Source organism: Paramisgurnus dabryanus, chromosome 1 (assembly GCF_030506205.2).
Source record: "Paramisgurnus dabryanus chromosome 1, PD_genome_1.1, whole genome shotgun sequence".
In the NCBI taxonomy this organism is placed as follows: domain Eukaryota; kingdom Metazoa; phylum Chordata; class Actinopteri; order Cypriniformes; family Cobitidae; genus Paramisgurnus; species Paramisgurnus dabryanus.
Genome location: NC_133337.1, coordinates 50,843,288 through 50,864,545, shown reverse-complemented (window position 1 = coordinate 50,864,545; position 21,258 = coordinate 50,843,288). Strand labels below are relative to the sequence as shown.

Sequence of the window (21,258 nt, the reverse complement as noted above, 5' to 3'; positions counted from 1 at the left end):
CATTCTGCTTGCTTTGTTTTTTTTACAAATGTAACAAATGTAACAAATTTTTAACAGTTTAACAAATCCCACCATATACAAATGATTTTTATACCATGACTCCAATTTATCTACAGTAGATTAAAAGGACTTAAAATGCAAAAAAAGCGATTTATTCTTCAATCTCCAGAGTAATTTCAAAAAAGTTAAACTGGCTACTTTTCAGGTGTTAGGCAAATCTTTTAACCCTTGTGAGTTTGATTTATCTGATCAATCTGAATCTCGATCTGACCTGTAACAAGGACATACTTAAAGCAACAGCGTCACACCTCGAGGCGTTGCGTATGACAGCATGCAGACAGACAGGGTGGAAAAATGGACACCTGGCAGGGGCTTCAAACTGACTATACATCATCTTTATTCAATCAACAGAATAACATGCAGACAGCCCACACATAGACGTCAAAAACACGATGTAAGAATAATCCTTCAGTCTGAGCCTATCAGGCACGCCTGGCATTCAGAGGTGAGAACGACCCCAGATAGATAAGTGGGTGACAACAGCACTGCAGAGGTTATGCCAAACATCACAATCGTACATTTACTTTTCTGTGTCTTCCACATCACATTCAAATTATATTAAAGCTAAACCCATTGATATCCTTCATTCAGAAAAAAATGCGGTCACTGGGGCAGTACCCTTCCAAAAAGTACACCTTGGTAACTAAAGAGTTCATATTAGTAACTAAAAAGTACATATTTTTAACTTTTTTGTTGACAGTGTATTAAAACCTTACATTTTCTCCATAAGTGTTTTTATTGAAATGATGAATTTGCTAAAGTGCATTATGTTACTTTTGTCAAAAACGTGTGTTGCTAGAAGTTTCCGAGAAACTGTAACGTACTGCGAAAACCAACATGGCATTGATATTCTGTGGTCACAACTTTAAAAAGTCAGCAAACGGACTCTAACTGCCTCTGTCCTTTATGTATGTATTGGGATGCTTACCAAATGAAACAAAGCAATTCGATGTAAAGCCAATTACTGTATTATTTTACAATGTCATTGCTGAATTTAAAGGCCATGGCCAGTTATCGGATATTGGTGTGCCAAAAAATATTTAAGCCCACAAACATGTTAAAAGGCATCAGTCAATTTAGACACTGGGATTTTTGGTATTCTGTGTATTGTAATAATTTATAAGAAATATTTTGTTAATGGGTTTTAAGTATTCAGATTTTAAATAAATAAATGTAAACAATGTGACTAAAAGACAAAAAACTCTCTTATTTAACAAACATTGAAGTACAATTTGACTTTTAAAGTGCAATTAAACAGTGTTTCTATATGTTAACTTAAAAAGGTGTTTAATTCATGTTCCTGTACGTTTTCTTTATTTTTTACACTTGCACTGAAACCTTTATTACTGTTGGTGTGTACTTAAAATACTCGAACGAATTGTTGTCATTAGTAATCAATCTCTGTTTTGGCTGACCCCTGGTGGACATTATGCTCATCATATCTTCAAAGAGTGTCAATATCAGGTCTTTTATGAAAACTATTTATAGTATGTTCTCTATGGCACCATCTGATATTAGATTTGTGTATTTCTGATTGAGCAACAAATGTTATTAAAGAGGTGCTCTTAATGAGCCAAAGATGCATTTCCTCAAAAAGCAAACTGAGCCTCAGACACAGCAAATGCTGTCATACTGTATATATTAATAAATGATGTTTTTGATTCATTCTAAATGTAATAAAGAAACTATACGAAATTCTCTTTTCCTTCGTATATTTAATTGCTCTTTTATTACATGGCTCGTTGGAATGCTTGATTCTGATTGGCTAGTTGCGACATTTGCAGGTTTGTTATTCCTAACAACCGCTCAAAACTAATAACACACGGTAACGTTAATTCTGCAAATCATTTTAACAGGTACAGTTTAATATCACACAAAAATGTAAATTAAATATGCATTTTAATAACACATATGACACAATAATATTTACAAATGATTAAACCATCACGACATTTTATCGTCTTGTCTTATGTTAAAACGAAAGTAAACAGGTTTTCCTCGCGGAAGGTCTGCATTCATTAAAAATAAATAAACTATTTTAAATCAATATTTAATTTTCCTTACCTTACTTCTGAGGTAAATAGCCGTGTAAGCGGATAATGCAGAGGCAGCCGGTTGTTATCACGAAATAACCCCTTCAGTGTGATAAAATCGAACATATTTTACGAGTTGGCTAATTCATACGAATTTAATTGTGCAAAATCGTACGATTCTCATGAAAAAACAACGACGAAACCTAACCCCGCCCCTAACACCAACGTCACAGAGGCAAATCGTACCAAAACTTACGAATGTGGTCGAATGAATTGATACGAATTAGCCACCTCGTAAAATATGTACGTTATGAATTCTCGCGAGATAGCGTTGCAGCTGTCGGGGATTATTTCTCCGATAACAACCGACTGCCTATACATTATTCCTATACGCAATGATTTAAATGTTTGTGCACTAGGAGTTTTGTAAAGTTTTGGCCAAGAGTACAGAAGCGTTGTTTGAAATTGACACTGTTAACTAAATAATTTAATGCCGATAAACAATGTGGCAGCCTAAAAAAAGTAAACATGTCACTTGCTGTATGAAACAAAATAGATGTGCAACCAGAGCAAAGGACACATTTCACCTCTCCTTCAGTGTAAGTCATTGAGGACTCAAATTAGAATTAATCCATTTACAACTAAATCCTGCTCAGGTTGAGCCATGTCTCTAACAGAAGAAATAATAGTCCTTTAGAAAGTTAACCAAACCTAAATCATGTTTTAAAAATGAGTTAAAAACACCTCTGAATAAATAATTAATATCCATTTTCTGAATCCAGACTCCATTGTGAAAATTCCCGAGGATTTTATCCAGTGTCACACAACTCATTATCTGAATGGAAAAGCAATTTAGTGTGGTCCATAGAAATGACCTACACAACAGTTGGTTAAAACTAAAGATATCCACATACATCTGTCATTCATCTTATAGTTTGTTGTCCTGGCTTATATCCAAAACGGAAGACAAGGTCAAAGTGTTTGTGTCCTCAACCATGAGACACAAAATCATAAAAAGTCTTAAAATGCATTCATCCTGTTGCTGTCGGCAAAAGCACCATCCTTGCTTGGTGGAATTAGTTTTGTATGAAAATTCCTGGGCAATTCATCTGTGCTGTCAATGGGTTTTCTTTAATCATGTGCAAGCATGGATGTCCACGGTATGCAGTAATCTACCTTCACCACAATTCCAGGTTCTTTACGCGGGAAAATCCTGGATTCTTCCTGGTCGTCCAATACGTTCCATTGTATAGCCATACTTCCCTTCCAGCATCATCCAAGGTTTTCCTGCAAGACAGAGGGCATTGAAATATTTGTGTCTGTTTGTTAAATACAGCTCTGCTTTGCATGGTGTTGATGTTAACTTACCTGAAGAAGCGAGGAATGTGGTCCTCTCCTTTTTTGGCCAGAATTTTCCTCCTTTCTCTTTGCTTCTCTTCCAACTCATCCTTCTTTTTATCTGTTTCATCTACTTTCCCTTCTTCAAGTAACCTAAGATTACCAAACACAGTAAATATTTAATGACCTCATCTTTTATATATAAAAGAAAAATATTGGGAATTCATAATCCCCATTCATTAATCTCTTGCCAGCAGACTCGAAGGTTAAAAAGTGAGTTAACCAACAACCGCCCATAGATATGAAGTGACATCTGTGAAGTGATCAGTCACAGTTCATCTTTATGTTGCTTAGGGGCAGGTTTATCAGGAGTAGGGGAGAGCGGGACACAAAGTAACCTTTTTTGGCTTTGGCTCTATCATCCAAAAATACTTAAGTTAGATTAAAAAATGTTTTAACATAATCAACACACATTTCTGCTACAATTGAACATTAAAAGTTTGTTTGTGGGACCTACCATTATCGTACAATTACACCGAAAGTGACAGGAGTGCAAACGTTACAACTTGGGTGGGGTTCATTTCAACAAACAGAGGGTAACATCTGCTAGAAAAATTTGTTTAAACACAAATAATTCAATAAAATTCTGTCTATATTCTAAAGATGGATTTTGTTTCTATATTAGCCTATAATAGCTAGATATTCACACATTTATCCATCCATGATCCTTCATCTAACCAACCCTATTATGCATCAATGAATATAAATAGATTAAAATGGGTTAAACAAGTATGACAAAAAATCATAATTGTCAGTTATTTTCCCTGATATTATATTAATAGTTTTCATTTTGATTCAAAATGTTTTCATTTCATTATCATCGTATAATTAATTGTAACACTATGTTTCAAAATGTTTTCAATCCCAGCTATCAGTTACTAGGAGTTGGTGACATGTTTGAAAATGACACTGATTAAAATAATATAACGTTGGACTTGGTGACTTCCAAACCAATGTCAGAAATCTAGTACTTACAGTGGGGAAAATAAATATTTGACACATCAGCATTTTTATCAGTAAGGGGATTTCTAAGTGGGCTATTGACACACAATTTCCTATAGATGTAGCCATCAAGCCAAATATTGGATTCATAAAAAGAAATCAGAACATTTAATTACACGAGTTGAGTCATAATAAATAAAGTGAAATGACACAGGGAATAAGTATTGAAAACATGAAGAGAACAAAAAGGCATAAAAAGACAGATCATCACCTAAAATCTGGACTGTAAAAAATACTTTGCTGACTTACATTTTTTTTTTAAAACAACTCAGATTTACAAGTCATGTCAACAGAGATGAGTTGTGACAACTTATAAAATATAGTTGAGAAAAGTCAACTTAATTTTATAAGTTATAACAACTCACCTGTAGTTATAACAACTCATCTCTAGTTAAGATAAATAACAGAGTAAAAGTATTTCTTACAGTGTGTCAGTATTGAGAGAGAAACCCTGCCCTATCAGTACCAATTGATATCAGCTGCTATAGTCCTAATTGATAGCCTATAGGAGGCACACAGGAAAGACTTAATGATGGGTAAAAGCAAAGAATCTCTCTTAAGATTTTTGTAATCTTATCGTTGAATGGGGGAATCAAAGAAAACTATAAGCAAAGACTCTGTTGCTGTTTAAGTTTGCGAAAGAGCATTTGGAGAAGCCTGTGGATTATTGGGAGACTGTAGTATGGTCAGATGAAAGCAAAATTTAACTTTTTGGCAGTCATTCTACACACCATGTTTGGAGAAGAAATGACACTGCCCACCAAGAACACCATACCAACAGTTAAGTTTGGGGGTGGAAGCATCATGGTTTGGGGCTGCTTTTCAGCAAGGGGTACTGGCAGACTTCATATTATTGAGGGCAGGATGAATGGGGAAATGTACTGGGACATTCTGGATAAAAAATTGCTGCCATCTACCAGAAAGCTGAAAATGAAAGGGAAAGAACAAACACAAGGCCAAGGAAACAATGAAGTGGTTTCAAAGAAGGAAAATCAAGTTGCTTGAATGGTCCAGTCAATCACCTAGAAAATCCCATAGAAAATCAATGGGGAGAACTGAAGATCAAAGTTCATAAAAGAGGCACAAGGAACCTTCAAGATTTAAAGACCATTTTTGTGGAAAAATGGGCCAGAATCCTTCTTGAGCAATGCAGACGACTGGTCTCTCCACAAGAGGCATCTAGAAGCTGTAATCACCAACAAAGGCTTTTCTTCAAAGTATTAAATAAAGTGTGTTCAATACTTATTCCTTGTGTGATTTCACTTTATTTATTATGACTCAACTTGTACACTTAAATGTTCTGATTTTTTTCTATGAATATTTGGCTTGATGGCTAGCCTGGTTAGCCAGACCTACATCAAGATGTAAGGTCTGGCAACTCTTCACACAAACGGCTCAATGCAAGGGGCGGGATATAAGGTTGTCCCTCAAAATGCCTCTGCACGCAATAGGATAGCGCTATGACCAATCAGAGCAACGAAGAAGGTGACGTAGTTACCGTAACCAGTCGGCAAAACTCCAAACACATCTTTCTTGCTTAAAAAGGACTTCAGTAGGGTTTATTTGCTCTTCTCTCAAAGAAAAACATAAGTCTAAGTCCTCCAGAGTCGCGGCCAAAGCCGCTTCAAAAGATAGCTGTTCGCCAGCAGCAGCAGCCATTCTCTGTTTTCAAGTAGGAACCGTTGCAGCTCTGTCGTCATCATGTTAAGCCCGCCCCACAGACGCTACACACGATGTGATTGGCCTGACCAAATTTTGGTTTTTGGACCGGTTAAGTGTATTGTGAGTGCCTAGACTAAACCCTGGCAGCAAATATATTTTGCGGCCGCTAGGGTGCGTCTAGATTTCTAGGCTACTTGATGGCTACATCTGATGGAAATTTTGTATCACTAGCCCACTTAGAAATCCCCTTACTGATAAAAATGCTGATGTGTCAAATACTTATTTTCCCCACTGTACATGACTCCAAAACACTCTTTGTTCAAAATCTTAACAAAAACACATCAAAACTTTTCACAAATTCACAGGATTCACATTCGAGACCAAAAGCACAGATTGCTTATCCCTGTATAAATATATAAAGTAGCCGTGTTACCATTAACCCCATGTTAGTTTGTGCCCCGCTCACCCCTATATTATATTACAATAATATACTGCAGTAGAAATATTAATTCATGGTGCTTTACTTGCCAGAAATATAAAAATACATAAAATAAGCAAAAAAATTGCAAAAAATATTTAGCGACTCCAACCATAGCACATTAAAAGCCTGCATGCGCTTTAAACCGTGTAAAGATAGCCAATCAGATTAGCACTAAACTGAGCAAAGTCATATCTAGTTTTTTAACAGTTTGCATCAAACAGTTATACAAACTTTTGATGACCATATCATCTGAGGCTAAGACTTAAAGCAACACTATGTAGTTTCCATGTAAAAATGACTTACAGCTCCCCCATGTGGTTGAAAAGCGCAACAGTGCCTGGTATCAGACACTCTTCTGCAGGCAGGGGGAGGGGCAGGGCTGTGTTTCCTACCCTCCACCGCCACTTTCAGAGTGTGCTTGTAGCAGCTAGGAGGTTGCTCAGGTTGCAGCAACAGTACAATTTGTCACGTTAAAAGTTGTTCTATCACTGAAATAATTTTAGAGACATTATTTAAAGTTAAAAAAAACTACATAGTGTTGCTTTAAGTTAATGTGACAATGTCACTTTACCATATAGGCGATAATTTACTTGGCTCTTATTCACAAGTGCATAGCGATGCAATGCATACAGTATATTTGTCATTATCCAGCACTCCCCCCACCCTGCAGAGTTTAAAGAATGGTAAGCGAATAATACTAAATTTGTTTAAAAAAATAGTACAACATGTTTCTGCATGCTCTCTCCACACAATTTTTTGTAATTCTCTTGAAAAATGCCACAGAATATTTATTTTGGAAGGATTTACATCAATGACTGTAATTCGCTTCGGACTCCAAACTAAATCTTCCTTAAGACCACTTGCCACTAGGAAGTTCTTACCTTTGGTCAGGGCGCAAGCGTGTATCTGTAGGGGGCAGCAGGGGCTTTAGCTCAGGGGTCAGCTCATTCATCTCCATAGCAAAGCTAGAGAAGCCATAGTAAAGGAGGTAGTCCTTAGGCTGTGGATCTGCAAGAAAGCACAGAGATTCTGACAATATCTGGCAATACAAAACAAGACTTTTTTATTCTCTTATATGTGCCCAACAAAAAGGATGTTTTAGCTATTTTGTACTCACTTGGCTTCCAGATACACTGTGGGTTGGGCAGGGTGTCACAGAAGATTCCTTCATGCCAAAATCCACCAAATCGATGGACAACATTACCAGTCTCATTAAGAACTTCACCCTGGACTTGGTTTTTGGACCCATCTGAACCCCAATAGCGAGACTGGGAGGACAAAGATTTCATGCATTTATGAACACCTGTGCTTAACTGGTAAAGCAACACTGCCATTCACTGTCATTCACATTTACATATGTGACCACACAATTGATGGTGTATGTTTTTTTACGATAGGAAAATATTTGGCTGAGATACAACTATTTGGAAATCTACAATCTATGCAAATGATGTCCTTAGCAACACATATTAGTAATAATAAATACATTTTTATATATATTTGCAGTAGGAAGTTTACAAAATATCTTCATGGAACATGATCTTCATTTAATATCCTAATGATTTGCATGAAAAACAACAATTATTTTGACCCATACAATGTATTGTTGGCTATTGCTACAAATATACCCGTGCAACTTATGTTGTTTTGTGGTTCAGGGTCACATATATGCATTTGGCAGATGCATTTATTCAAAGCAACTTACAGTGTCTAATGTTTACATTTCTTTCATCAGTATTTGTGTTCAAACCCATGAATTACACTGCTAATACAATGCTTTATCAATTAGGCCCAAGGGCAACCACACAAGCAATGCCAAGGTTCTTGGTTCATTTCCTTGGAAACACATGAATTATACTTAGACTGCATCAGTATGCTTTAGGTACCGGTAAATCAAAACCTACCTTGACAAATGTGATCTTACAGGTGCACACTGAACTATTCAGGTTGCGGATGATGACCTCGCCATAGTGCTCAAGGTATCGCTGCTGACTAAGGACATTATGGATGCAAGTCACCACTTTGTTCCATTCATAATGATCCCCATACCTAAGGTATATCAGAGGACAGTCAGTATTCCTAGCCCAGCATTCCAAATAACAGCGGAACGCTATTGACACGAGATACTTGCTTTTTTAGAGTCACATTCACCATCCCAGTTGGCATGATCTCCAAAGACTTGCCCCAAAACTTGTTCTTCCATCTCTGGTCTGTCCACAACATACAAGTCAACACAATGGAATGTGATTGTTCAATTCAACTGTTTACATTACTCATGACTGTAACTAGGGCAAAAATCTTACCCTGCCAGAAGTTGAAATTGCTCGATTCTGCGTGACAAGCAGATATAGGTGGATGATGTGAAACCTGTGGAAACAAACAGCGTCAATCACCACTCCATAACAGACATCTCTGAGAATCAATGGAGACGATCTCTTACCTGTTCACTAATGTAGCGGAAACCTCTGTCCTCTCTAATACACTCAAATGTCTCTCCAAGGACGGGATTAAAGGGTTTGTAGCGATTGCGGTATTGGGCTGATGCGTAGCCAGATATGGCAAAAGCAGCAATATAAACCTACAAAGACAAAACATTTTTATAAACTATAACATTTATTTCTGAAAATGCCAAAGCCAATTGAGATTTTTACAGTTTTTGGAATCCATTCAGCTGATATCTGGATCTGGCGCTTCCACTTTTAGCATAGCTTAGCACAATCCATTGAATCTGATTAGACCATTAGCATCGTGCTAAAAAATAACCAAATGATTTAAGACTTGACTCTTCTGTAGTTACTAACCGACAGATGGAAAATTAAAAGTTGTGATTTTCTAGGCAGGTATGGCTAGGAACTATACTCTCATTCTGGTGTAATAATCAAGGACTTTGCTGCTGTAACATGGCTGCAGCAGGCGTAGTGATATTACCCACTGCCCGAAAATAGTCCCCTGCCATTGAAAGTTACTAAGGGGACTATTTTCAGCTGCTGCGTAATATCATTGTGCCAAGTCTATCCAAACTCGTGATGCTAATGGTATAGCCATATCTGCATAGAAAAGCACAACTTTTAATTTTCTGTCTGTCTTAGTACATGCTGTAACTACAGAAGAGTCAAGTTTTAAATAGAAAAAGTTTTAAATCTTTGGTAATTTTTTTTGTGCAATGCTAACGGTCTAATCAGATTCAAAGGATTGTGCTAAGCTATGCTAAAAGTGGTAGCGCCAGACCCGGAGATCAGCTGAATAGATTCCAAAAAGGTAAAAATCAAATGTTTAACTCTAGGGGAGCTGGAAAATTTGCATATTTTCAAAGTGTCACTTTAACTTACACATATAAACAGTTACAGTTACACATACAGTTTCATCAGGCACACACGCGTTGTCACATTAACGCGCCTGGCCCGAAGTTGACTTCCGGTCAGTGCTTGTTTATTGGTTTGGCTAATGAGTAAACTTACATCTGGAACAAATATATCTTGTGGAAAACAAAAAGGTTTCCGTTTCCAAAAGACGACTGGAGACTGCGAGCATAGATCACCACTGTGCAGATTTGGCAGTCAGGCAAGAATTTAAGAATCTGTAGCTCATATTGTATACATTAATTTTACACAGTGACGAAAGCTGGTTGTAATGGTCGATACGCTTTAGCTATGGCTTAAACTAAAGTTACTAGTTATTTATTTTGCTTGTTATCTGAAATAATCTACTTTAGAGAGATTGTATTTTTATTGATTCTAAAAACAAACGGTGCTAAATAGCACTAAAAGTGGTTCTTGGCTCGTAATCATAGAGGAACCATTTTAACTGCTATATAGCACTGATGAAGTACCTGTGTAGCACCGGGGTAGAACCATATGTGGTGCTATAGTGGGGCTATATGACCCCGTATGGTTCTTCATAGGTGCTATATAGCACTAAAAATGGTTCCTCTATGATTACGAGCCAAGAACCACTTTTAGTGCTATAGCACTGTTTGTTTTCTGAGCTTCCGGGAAGTTAAGATTGGGACACAAAAGCTGTTTGTTTATGTTGTTGCCACTGAAATGTCTATACTTCCAATTTAATCATTAATTATCATTAATTATATCTGTCAAAGCATATATAAGCCGTTATTACCATCCTGTGATAGGGATCATCAGTATGGTTGGCTGTGTCCAGAAGCTCTGAGTATTCCAGTTCCTCACAAAGTCTCTGCAGTAGGCACACAGGTTCATTCAGAGCTGCTGGCATAGAGACGCGGGACAGGTCCTTCCCAATGTTGTTGTACAGGATGGTCATTAAGCCAACGTGACTGTTATCAGGGCAAACGGCAGGCAGCGTAGTGCGATGTCCGGTGCCCTTAACAATATTCAGTTTATGTGGCGCCCTCGAGAGACTTGCACGATACTTCCGTGAAGCTATTGCTGTGGAATTTATTAAAAAAATAAAAATGTTAATGAATTTCACTATATGGCCAATATTAGGCAGATATCCATAGCCAAACTAGTGAACTATTCTTCTATTTATTCATTTAAACTGAAAGTGCAGTGAACCACTAACTTTTGGCCATCTCTTAATTTTTACTATAGTAACAAAAAGCAGGTGTTCACTAACCCTGAGCCTCATCGGGCTCTGAATTACTGGACCCATCACTCAGACCCGATTCGTCTGACATTTCCGAAGAGGTTGCGTCCACAAGCTCATCACATGCATCGAAATACTCCGCTGTGGAGTCAGCCACTGAAGGTGCATGTAAAGAACTGCGGCCTGAACCGAACTGAGTAAAGTAAAGAAAGAGATTAAGATAATATGACAGAGAGTATGACAGTACAGAGAAGCCAGTTTGGCATATAAAGTAAGTGAAACTGTCCTCCTATAAACAGGAATGCAGGCATAATGGGAGGAGATGGAGAGATAAATAAATACATTGAACAGGGTGACTAGGTTTAGGGTGGGAGGAGACACACCTTCCTTTGTAGCACAGTGCGGTAGGAGTCTTCAGAGGATTCGGAGGACACGGACAATTTGTGGATTTTGGTGTGGCGGGCTTTAACATCTAACTGAAGATACACACACACAAATCTATGCAGTAAACATCTAAAGCACAACACAGTATGTATAACTAGGAGTGTTTATTGAGTACTACCTAACAGATACAATATAAGCTGTACTACTAAATCTATGTAGTGCATGCATGCTATCGACATTACAGGTAGAAAGTGCCGCATTATGGGCATTTTACCTCAGCCAGGCTACAGAGGTTGTTAATCTGGGCAGATGTGGTCTGGTGGAGCTCTCTGCTGGACCAGGCATCCTGCAGCCGCAGGCGCTCTTGAGCGAGAGACTCATGTGCGGAACACAGAGACCCATGAACTGTGAGGGAAACAAACATTGACGGTTAATGTATTTCAGAATCACACATTACAGGGCAGTCGTAGCCTAGTAGTTAGAGAGTCGGGCTTGTAACCCAAGAGTTGTTGGTTTGAGTCTCACGCTGCCTTAACCCAAATAGCTGCCAACTGCTCCGTCTGTGTTTACGACTTGTAGTGCGTGTGTGTTTACCACGCACTGGGATGGGTTAAATGCAGAGGTCACATTTCGAGTATGCGTTGCATACTTGGCAAGCATGCCACTTTCACTTCACTTTACAAATCAGTGGTAAACCTTGCATTTATCAAGTGTGAACAATTAAATAACTTATGCATTACTTGTATTGCTTCTGACCTTTCAAGGACATAAAGCAGATGTCCTGATGGAGCTTCTTGACATCTGGTGAGTTTTTTGGGGTCAGCTGGGTGCTGACGTAATCTGGGATAGACGGCACTGAGGCTCCCAGGTGGGAAGAGCTGTTTAGTTGGCTTGACGATAGCTGCATTGAAAGGAAGGGCAGAGAAGAGAGAAGAGACATTGGTTTAGTAAGATCAAGGTAGAAATGACCCAAACTTCCACTAAATATCTACAACATGTAACAAGCTATCATGTGCATACATACATACACACACACACACACACACACACACACACACACACACACACACACACACACACACACACACACACACACACACACACACACACACACACACACACACACACACGCACACGCATAAACTGCCAGAAAAAAAGATAAAAAATGGTCCCTATCTGTCACTTAGGATAGGACATATTTGTATCTAAAGAGTTCAGAGGTGCATAAATTGGTACCAAAGAGTGCATATTGGTACAAAATGTATACATTATGTTCCTACATATTAGGACCTTTTCAAAGAGTACCGCTCCAATGACAGCTTGGGACTATTTTTCTGACAGTGTACATGCATTATCAAAGTGCCATGGTAGAAGCCATTCTGTACTATTATGCTTTTTTGCAGTATGTGTAATTGTAAATAGAAATAAGGATGTCAGCAGCAGTACGTTAACTTACCGATTTAGTAATCCCACGAAATGGCTTAATATAAAAAAAGAAGTTAACTAAATAACTATAGGTTTAAATCCTCTACACAAATAACTACACAATGCATGTAAACTGAAATGGAAAAAGATAATTGAGATGGCATGAATATTGTATCAAGTCCATGTTCATTAGATTTCCAAACCTTTGAGGAAACATGGAATAATCTGAATAGGAGCGCAATCCATGAAGGCAAAGTTAAAAAATACAGTGCTTTACCTGTATTAATATCATCTTACAGTTTTTCTCAGTCGCTTTGAAGCATTTCTCAGATCCAAAATTAATTTTTCAAACATTTTTCAGCCTCCACATCTTCAAGTTAGTTGTGCACAACATACAGTAGGGAAAATAAGTATTTGACACATCAGCATTTTTATCAGTAAGGGGATTTCTAAGTGGGCTATTAACACAAAATTTCCACCAGATGTAGCCATCAAGCCAAATATGTTGAATTCATACAAAGAAATCAGAACATTTAAGTATATAAGTTGAGTCATAATAAATAAAGTGAAATGACACAGGGAATAAGTATTGAACACATATTTAATACTATTTAAAAAGCCGTTGGTGGTGATTACAGCTTCTAGACACCTTTTGTATGGAGAGACCAGTCGTCTGCATTGCTCAGGAGTGATTCTGGACCATTTTTCCACACAAATGGTTTTAAATTCCTTGGGCCTCTTTTATGAACTTTGATCTTTAGTTCTCTCACTGGGCCATTCAAGCAACTTGATTTTCTTTCTTTGAAACCCCTTCATTGTTTCCTTGGCCTTGTGTTTGGGATCATTGTCTTGCTGAAATGTCCACCCTCTTTTCATTTTCAGCTTTCTGGTAGATGGCAGCAGATTTTTATCCAGAATGTCCCGGTACATTTCTACATTCATCCTGCCTTCAATAATATGAAGCCTGCCAGTACCCCTTGTTGAAAAGCAGCCCCAAACCAAGATACTTCCACCCCCAAACTTAACTGTTGGTATGGTGTTCTTGGGGTGGTGGGCAGTGCCATTTCTTCTCCAAACATGGTGTGTATAAAAAGTTCTATTTTGCTTTCATCTGACCATACTATAGTCTCCCAATAATCCACAGGCTTCTCCAAATGCTTTTTCGCAAAATTTAACTGAGCCTCAACATGCTTTTTGTTCAGCAATGGAGTCTTGTGTGGTGAGAGTGCATGGATGCCATGGCGATTCAGTACATTGCTTATAGTTCTCATTGAAACAACAGTACCTGCTGATGCAAGGTCTTCCTGAAGTTCTGCCCGAGTGGTTCTTGGCTCTTGGAGAACTCTCCTGATTATTGTTTGGACTCCTCGGACAGGAATCTTACATGGAGCACCTGATCGTGGATAGTTTATGGTGAAGTGATGCTCTTTCCATTTCCGAATAATGGCCTCCACAGTGCTCACAGGAACATTCAGCATTCTGGAAATGCACCTATAACCATTCCCCCATTCAATGATAGTTTATGAAGATCTTGAGGGAGTTCTATGCTTATACCCATCATGAAGTCTTTCCTGTGTGCCTCCTAGGTAATGAGATGCCTTTATAGGCTATCAATTAGGACTAAAGCAGCTGATTTCAATTAGTACTGATGGGGGCAAGGTTTCTCTCTCAATACTGACAGATTTCAGGTGATCTCCTGGTTTTCTATGCCATTTTGCACCTTACTCTCTTCATGTGTTCAGTACTTATTCCCTGTGTCATTTCACTTTATTTATTATGACTCAACTTGTATACTTAAATGTTCTGATTTCTTTGTATGAATTCAATATTTGGCTTGATGGCTACATCTGGTGGAAATTTTGTGTCAATAGCCCACTTAGAAATCCCCTTACTGATAAAAATGCTGATGTGTCAAATACTTATTTTCCCCACTGTAAAAGCATGTAAATGTAAACTGAATTGATAAATTGCTGTCAAGTGAATCTTCAAATTTTGAGTTACAGAAAATGTGACTTTTTCTACAGTGTAAAGTGAACCTTTCTAATTTTGAAATTTTTATTTATACTTTAAAATATAATTTAAAAAGGTGAAGGTGACAACTTGGCTAAACATTTGCCATTTTGAAGGGACTGACATGTTCACTGTTAAAAATTACTTTTGAGAGATGAACTAAGGATTTTGAAGTTACAAGCTTTTGCAGGATGTTGTTTATACGAATTGTTCTGAGAAATGCACTTATTATGCAATTTTAGGAATGATTTGAGAAATGCTCTAAAGCGACTAAGAAAAACTGTAATATCAAATAAAGCTTTAACTGAGCATCCTCACCGTTCCAAAAGCTTCAAATCGAGACAGTGTGCGAGAGTGACCCCAGATCTTGCCAGGCTTTTTCTTGGTTTTGTCAAGAGATAGATTCTGTAATTCAAACATGTATTTTAATATTGATTCACAAATCATTACGGCAATGCTTATCATAAGCAGACCCATTACCTGCATGCTTATAATCCTTTGCAGGTCTCCGTTATTGACTGTTTTGACAGACTCATAAGCGAGCAGCTTCTGAACCAGCCGATGAAGCTCATTCATTTCCAGCTGACAGCGGTTAAGCTCTAAAACATATTACATGGGCTGACTACATATTCATTTGTGTCCTTTTGAAATGCATCACTTGTGCTGAAACAAAAGAAATACTACACTACCTTGGCTGCAGATGTCAGGCTCTTGGGTCTGTAGCCAGGCTGCCACCTTTCCATTAACCGCAGGATTGACATTTGGCAGATTTGATTTTTGAGTTTCACCCAAGTAAGATGAAGACGTGCTCTGGCATTAAGAAGCACATATAAAGCATCAATTGATTGATTATTAAAAATAGTTCATTTAGAAGCTATAATATCAACAATATTTACTCTAAACAGAAGTCAGCATGGCACACGAGTGATTTGTAAATGATCTACTCACCATGGCCATCATGGCACTAGTTTTTTGGGATAAATGGCTTTGGGTCAGGGCCTGTAGGTAGCCATTGTGAACATGTGCGGCCTCATTCTTCTTATACATCCTGTGGGCACTTAGCTTGGTGACCCATATATGATATAATTCCTGACTTTTGGCCTAGTGAAATGTTTAATTAAATTAGCATTAGTTACCAGTCATTTGAATAAATAATTGCATAATAATTTATAAAGGAAAACAGAAAAAAATGTTAAAATGTGGTCTCTAGCTCTCTTACCATATAAAAAGGTCCTGATATATATTATTTAAGTACAGATATGTACATTTTGTAACAATGAGGTACTAATTTGCACTATTTAGTACCAATATGTGCCTCTGAGAAACTAATATTATCTCTTTAGGTGCAGTGCAAAGGAGTACCGCACCAGTTATGGCTAGGGACCAATTTTGGACCATTTTTTTCTGACAGTGTCGATAAATTGGTAAATAATTAAATCTTACATTATGAATAAAAATGCGAAGCAATAACATTTTAGAAACATACTTTCATGTGATAAAGATTGTCTCCAGCATCCAGATCTATTCGTCCTGCTTTCTTGTTTACCGACATCACAGCCAGACTGACATCCAGTGAACCATGCATCTTTCCTTTGGAAAACTGTTGAAAAAAATATCCATGTGTGTTGAAAGTGTCTGGATTCAAAATGCTGTTGTTATGGATAGACAAAGGATTAGCAAACTTACATCATGTTGGGTTTTTGAATATCGAAGGATCCCTTTATCCAAGACAAAGTATCTCTGCAAGAAGGAAGGACTTGTTGGTATGGCAAATTAAGTAAAAAAAGACTACTCTATATTACTATTTTAAATTAAAAAAAAACAAATTGCTCTTCTCTACTTCTTTCTCTATCAATAGTTGAAACACTACAGTATATAGCACTTCTCAAATAGCCTCTTACAATTAATCACTTCATTGTTTTCCTTACTTTTGTAAGTCACTTTAGATAAAAGTCTTAGATCCACTTGTTCCTCCCTATTCCTCATACCTTATGCCAACCTTTCAGAGGCCACTTTCTCCTCTTCATCAGATAGCCTTCACATATTCCTGGAGGATTTGAATCCTTTTGGCTCTCTGCGATGAGATTCATATCTGCCGGAAAGTCGTCCATTACTTCCCAATGTTTGATGTTCTGTAAAGTACCAAAGGGGCAGAAAAAACAGAAATATGTAAAACAGGGTGTTTCCCATTCACAACGTGTGCACTTGATACATCCCCATTGAACAAAACGTTACTGTTAAGCTTCTTAGAACAAATGAACTTGTTGGATTGGCTTTTACACAACCAAGATGTGGAGCAACTGGTTTTAGATGCCCCAGGAAATAACATCCAGTGCTAACTTCTCACCAACCAACTTCAAGGAAAATATTTAGGTGTGCCAAAAATCTGTTGCCGTTTTAAAGGGTAGTAAGTATTTTGTTTACATTAAGAGGTTACAAACCAGACGCGAGTGACGTGATGATCCCGTGCTGCTGCTTCTGGAGTGAGTCGGCTTATACCAACCGCCAGGAGTTTTCTCCACACCGCTCATCTGTGGTTGGTTGTGGTCCGCTGAATATCCATGGGAATCCATCTTCACAATCTCCTATTGTGCACTTATTAATTGAGCTCTATGTTTTGAAAAGCTCGGCTAGAGGCTTGTTCTCATTGTTTATTAGAGCACAGTATGTCTAGAAAGCAGAAATACATTATTAGTGATCACAAAATTGCAAAGTCTTTTAGTAAGACAAGTATAAACACCATCTAGAAACTTAAAGGGATTTTTACCATTTTGGAATCCATTCAGACGATCTCTGGGTCTGGTGGTACCACTTTTAGCATAGCTTAGCATAATCTATTAAATCTAATTAGACCATTAGCATTGCGCTAAAAAATGATCAAAGAGTTTCAATATTAGTCCTATTTAAAACTAATGATATCAAGCAGCGTCTGAAAATAGTCCCTTGATTACTTTCAAAAGCACAGGACTATTTTTGTGCACTGCGTAATATTATTGTGCCTGTAGCCATGGTACTATACAATGAGAGTATTGTTCCTATCCATATTGGCCTAGAAAATCGCAACTTTTAATTTTCCATTGGTCTTAGTAAACAAAGTAACTACAGAATAGTCAAGTTTTAAATCGGAAAAATAGAAATTCTTTGGTCATTTTTTAGCGCAATGCTAATGGTCTAATTAGATTCAATAGATTATGCTAAGCTATGCTAAAAGTTGTAGCCTACCACCAGACCCGGAGATCGGCTGAATGGATTTCAAAATGGTAAAAATCAAATGTTTCACTCTAGGGGAGCTGAAAAATGAGCATATTTTCAAAAAAAGTGGAGTGTCCCTTTAAGAGAAGGGTTGATATGCTTTTTAAGGGTTATGTTAGGACTTAAAAAACTTAATTGTACATCATTTGAAGGCATTGCAACAACAATTAAATACATTTTAACCATATGTGACCCTGTCTATATAATCTATTCATTTATTTCTTTGTTATGAACACTAACACAAATAAAAGAACCACATAATGGACAACAGTCTTTAAATACAGTACTGCATCCCACGCTCCTAAAAACCTAAATAATATAGTTCACTCCCAAAGATCATATTAAAACTATGATGTGTTGATCAAGGAAACACCTGTACATCCTGAATTACTCACTAATTACATTTTTGGCAGATTGTAGTAATCATTTTTTAAAGATATAAATTGAATGGAATGCCACCGCAGGGTGTGATAGAAACCAGACAACTGTTGTCTTGATGCTGACAAGCCTAAACCTGCCCATTCTTCTTAAGTAAGTCAAGGCAAACGAGAACAAAATATTATAATAACAGTAAAATTCTCATTTAAGTAAAAAACTACCTTAAGTTTCTATAAGCAGAAACGCAACCCGTCAAGCATTGTGCTTGCATCACCAAAGTTGTGGGTTTAAATTCAGTGAACACATGTATCGACACGTACGACACTGTGGATGAAAGCATCGGCCAAAGGCATAATTTAAGATTACATTTAAGCAGGAGTTTTAGGAAATTAATAAATTAGTAGATAAGTTCTGAATTGTTTAACATGACTTCATAACCTAACACAGGTAACCGTCTCTGCTGCTAAGTCTAAATGTCATTATGATAATTGGCTTTGAATGTCCCTTTTTTTAGCAGCACTGGGTTTCGAATAGCTCTTCAGTATAGCCTAGACAGGTAAAAAAAAACATATATAATGTTTTTGGTAGATTGATTACCATTTCTATTACTACAGTTCAATGACAAATATCTTGGTGCAGATGCTTTTACTACAAAGTTTATCATGTAAAAATCACACAATGTCTGTTTATCGCAGTCACTACATGGTTAAATATTAGTGGTAGGCGCAAATTATTAGTTTCAATCAACTACGTCAAATCGCAAAAAAATCATAACATTTCTGGGAAATATTTCTGAATGATGTAAAACTCACTGTCATAAAACTACTGTCACAAATAAGTTCTCTATTAAACTGCATTTACTGCTAAAAGCCAACGTCTTCCTCACTTCATAAATCATATACAAAAACATCTTGGTCATATTCAGACATACTTATCTATTAAAAACTAAATAATTTGTCTATTTCATGCACTCACCTGCGACTTCTTGTGAATGGTGTATAATGCGTTTCATCTTCTCCAAGTGTCTGAGTTTCACCCTCTGCCATTGAGACATCTGTGCGTCACAATACTCGACAACAACAACCAGTTCCTCCACTTTACTTCAAAATACAAGTATGAAGTCTGTATGTGTATACCAACAGTGAATATTATGAAGAGCTCCACAACAGTCCTTCACTGGTGACTTCACATCTTCCAAATCCATCAAAGGCTCTACGCCAAATCATTATCCGCATTAGTGCCTTAAAGACTGTAGGATTACAGGCAACCAATTGAATTCTTAGTAACACCCAGTCATTGAGACACAATAAAAGCTATAACTTCAATAAAAAGATGAAGAATCTAATGAGCTTTATTACGAATTAAAATGTGCGTAGCCACCCCTATGGTCTTAAAATCAGCTTGTGTAAGTTTTACAAATGCACATGTTTGTTTTCCAGAAAGGGGACGATATATAGTTGCAAAGGCTAAAATCAAACAGCTGCCAAAATATGATTCACAGAAAGGTTTCTACTACAGCCAATCTGGAAGTTCAGCCTTAACTGAACTAGATTAACATGAAGTAATCCAGAGATTAGCACTAATCAGGACTCATGACCACAAGCTAATGTTTACTTTTGCAGTATAAGTGCATGTTCCACTTGGTTTTATAGTTATATACTTTGGGGTAGACGGTTTCCCAAACAGGGTTTAGATTAAGACAGGACTATGCCTTAGTTATTTCAGGACATTTCAGTTGTTTTTGCAAACATATCTTACAAAAAGCATTACTGATTGGAAAGCTTGAGACAAAACAAAGGCAATGATGTATTTTAAGTTAAGTTATGTCAGTCCAAGCTGTTTTCAGTTAAAGTGCCAGTCAGGTCCAATTTCTAAGATTCCTAATATTGTTAAGGAGTCCCCAACAACAGGTTTAAATGCATGCAAGGTCAAAAAACACTGTAATTTTCTCAAAATATAAATGTAATATTATCCCATTTCCTGAAGATCCCCAAACGATTCGTGTGAAGCCGATCAACGACTCAGTCTGCCTAAGCCCCACCTTTCGGTAGCCTGCTCTGCTCTGATTGGTCAACTGACAGTTTCCTCACAGTCCAACAATATGCATTGACCTAGTGCTAACATGACTTTCTGAGAAGACTTAACCGACATCAATACACATTATTCATCATTTATCCAAGCAATAAAAACGACGACAGACACTAACATTTTTAGCCTCTTTTAAGCAAGTATGCAAGCTAACCGGGGCACAGCTAGTTTAACTACAACATGCATCGCTAGCACGGCTTACTGATAAGACATTACAGTAAACTAGACATTTTACACTCGGGGGAAACTAAACACATAATATAATAATCATACTTAGAGGTTGTGGTAAGGAGATGCATGCTGTTCCAAAAAAGTTGGTACTGAACCATCTTTCATTGCCAAACGTTTAGTAAATCCCTCCTTGAAAAAAGTAATTTTAACCACTAATTCTTCACATCTTCATCCTTTGGTAGTGTAAACAAGACAAAGTTGCCTTCGCGCATTAAGACAACTCAAATATGCATTTTAGTCTGGTTGCTAGACTTAAACCCCGTCCGGGAAACCGCCCCTTTGAGTTTAAAT

The 21,258-nt window shown here is 37.3% G+C and overlaps 1 protein-coding gene across 2 annotated transcripts; it reads right to left on the bottom strand.

The window, feature by feature from the left end:
* Positions 1-33: 33 nt before the first annotated feature.
* Positions 34-19,800, bottom strand: osbpl7 (oxysterol binding protein-like 7). Of its 2 annotated transcripts, none has more exons than XM_073815390.1 (22): positions 19,624-19,800; positions 17,460-17,688; positions 17,007-17,150; positions 16,705-16,758; positions 16,505-16,618; positions 15,977-16,119; positions 15,708-15,829; positions 15,499-15,617; positions 15,337-15,423; positions 12,340-12,484; positions 11,858-11,988; positions 11,583-11,675; positions 11,230-11,392; positions 10,753-11,039; positions 9,077-9,214; positions 8,940-9,003; positions 8,768-8,846; positions 8,541-8,685; positions 7,754-7,904; positions 7,518-7,644; positions 3,462-3,584; positions 34-3,380 (listed from the first exon to the last, which is right to left on the bottom strand). In XM_073815390.1, exons 2-22 carry the CDS (start codon positions 17,589-17,591, stop codon positions 3,272-3,274), a joined length of 2,670 nt encoding a protein of 889 aa, XP_073671491.1. In that variant the 5' UTR covers positions 17,592-17,688; positions 19,624-19,800; the 3' UTR covers positions 34-3,271. The 2 variants fall into 2 exon arrangements, with proteins under 2 accessions (XP_073671491.1, XP_065118587.2); XM_065262515.2 differs by having other exon boundaries at positions 15,708-15,828; positions 15,967-16,119; positions 19,624-19,798.
* Between the last annotated feature and the right edge of the window lie 1,458 nt (positions 19,801-21,258).

What these genes read in the sequence shown, in the direction of transcription:
- osbpl7 (XM_065262515.2), bottom strand. Translation starts at nt 17,591, where the DNA reads ATGGATTCCCATGGATATTCAGCGGACCACAACCAACCACAGATGAGC. An exon ending in GATTTGAAGCTTTTGGAACG is followed by an intron (nt 12,485 to 15,336) that starts GTGAGGATGCTC and finishes CTTTCAATGCAG; the next exon opens with CTATCGTCAAGCCAACTAAA. An exon ending in ACAGTGTATCTGGAAGCCAA is followed by an intron (nt 7,645 to 7,753) that starts GTGAGTACAAAA and finishes GCTTTCTTGCAG; the next exon opens with ATCCACAGCCTAAGGACTAC.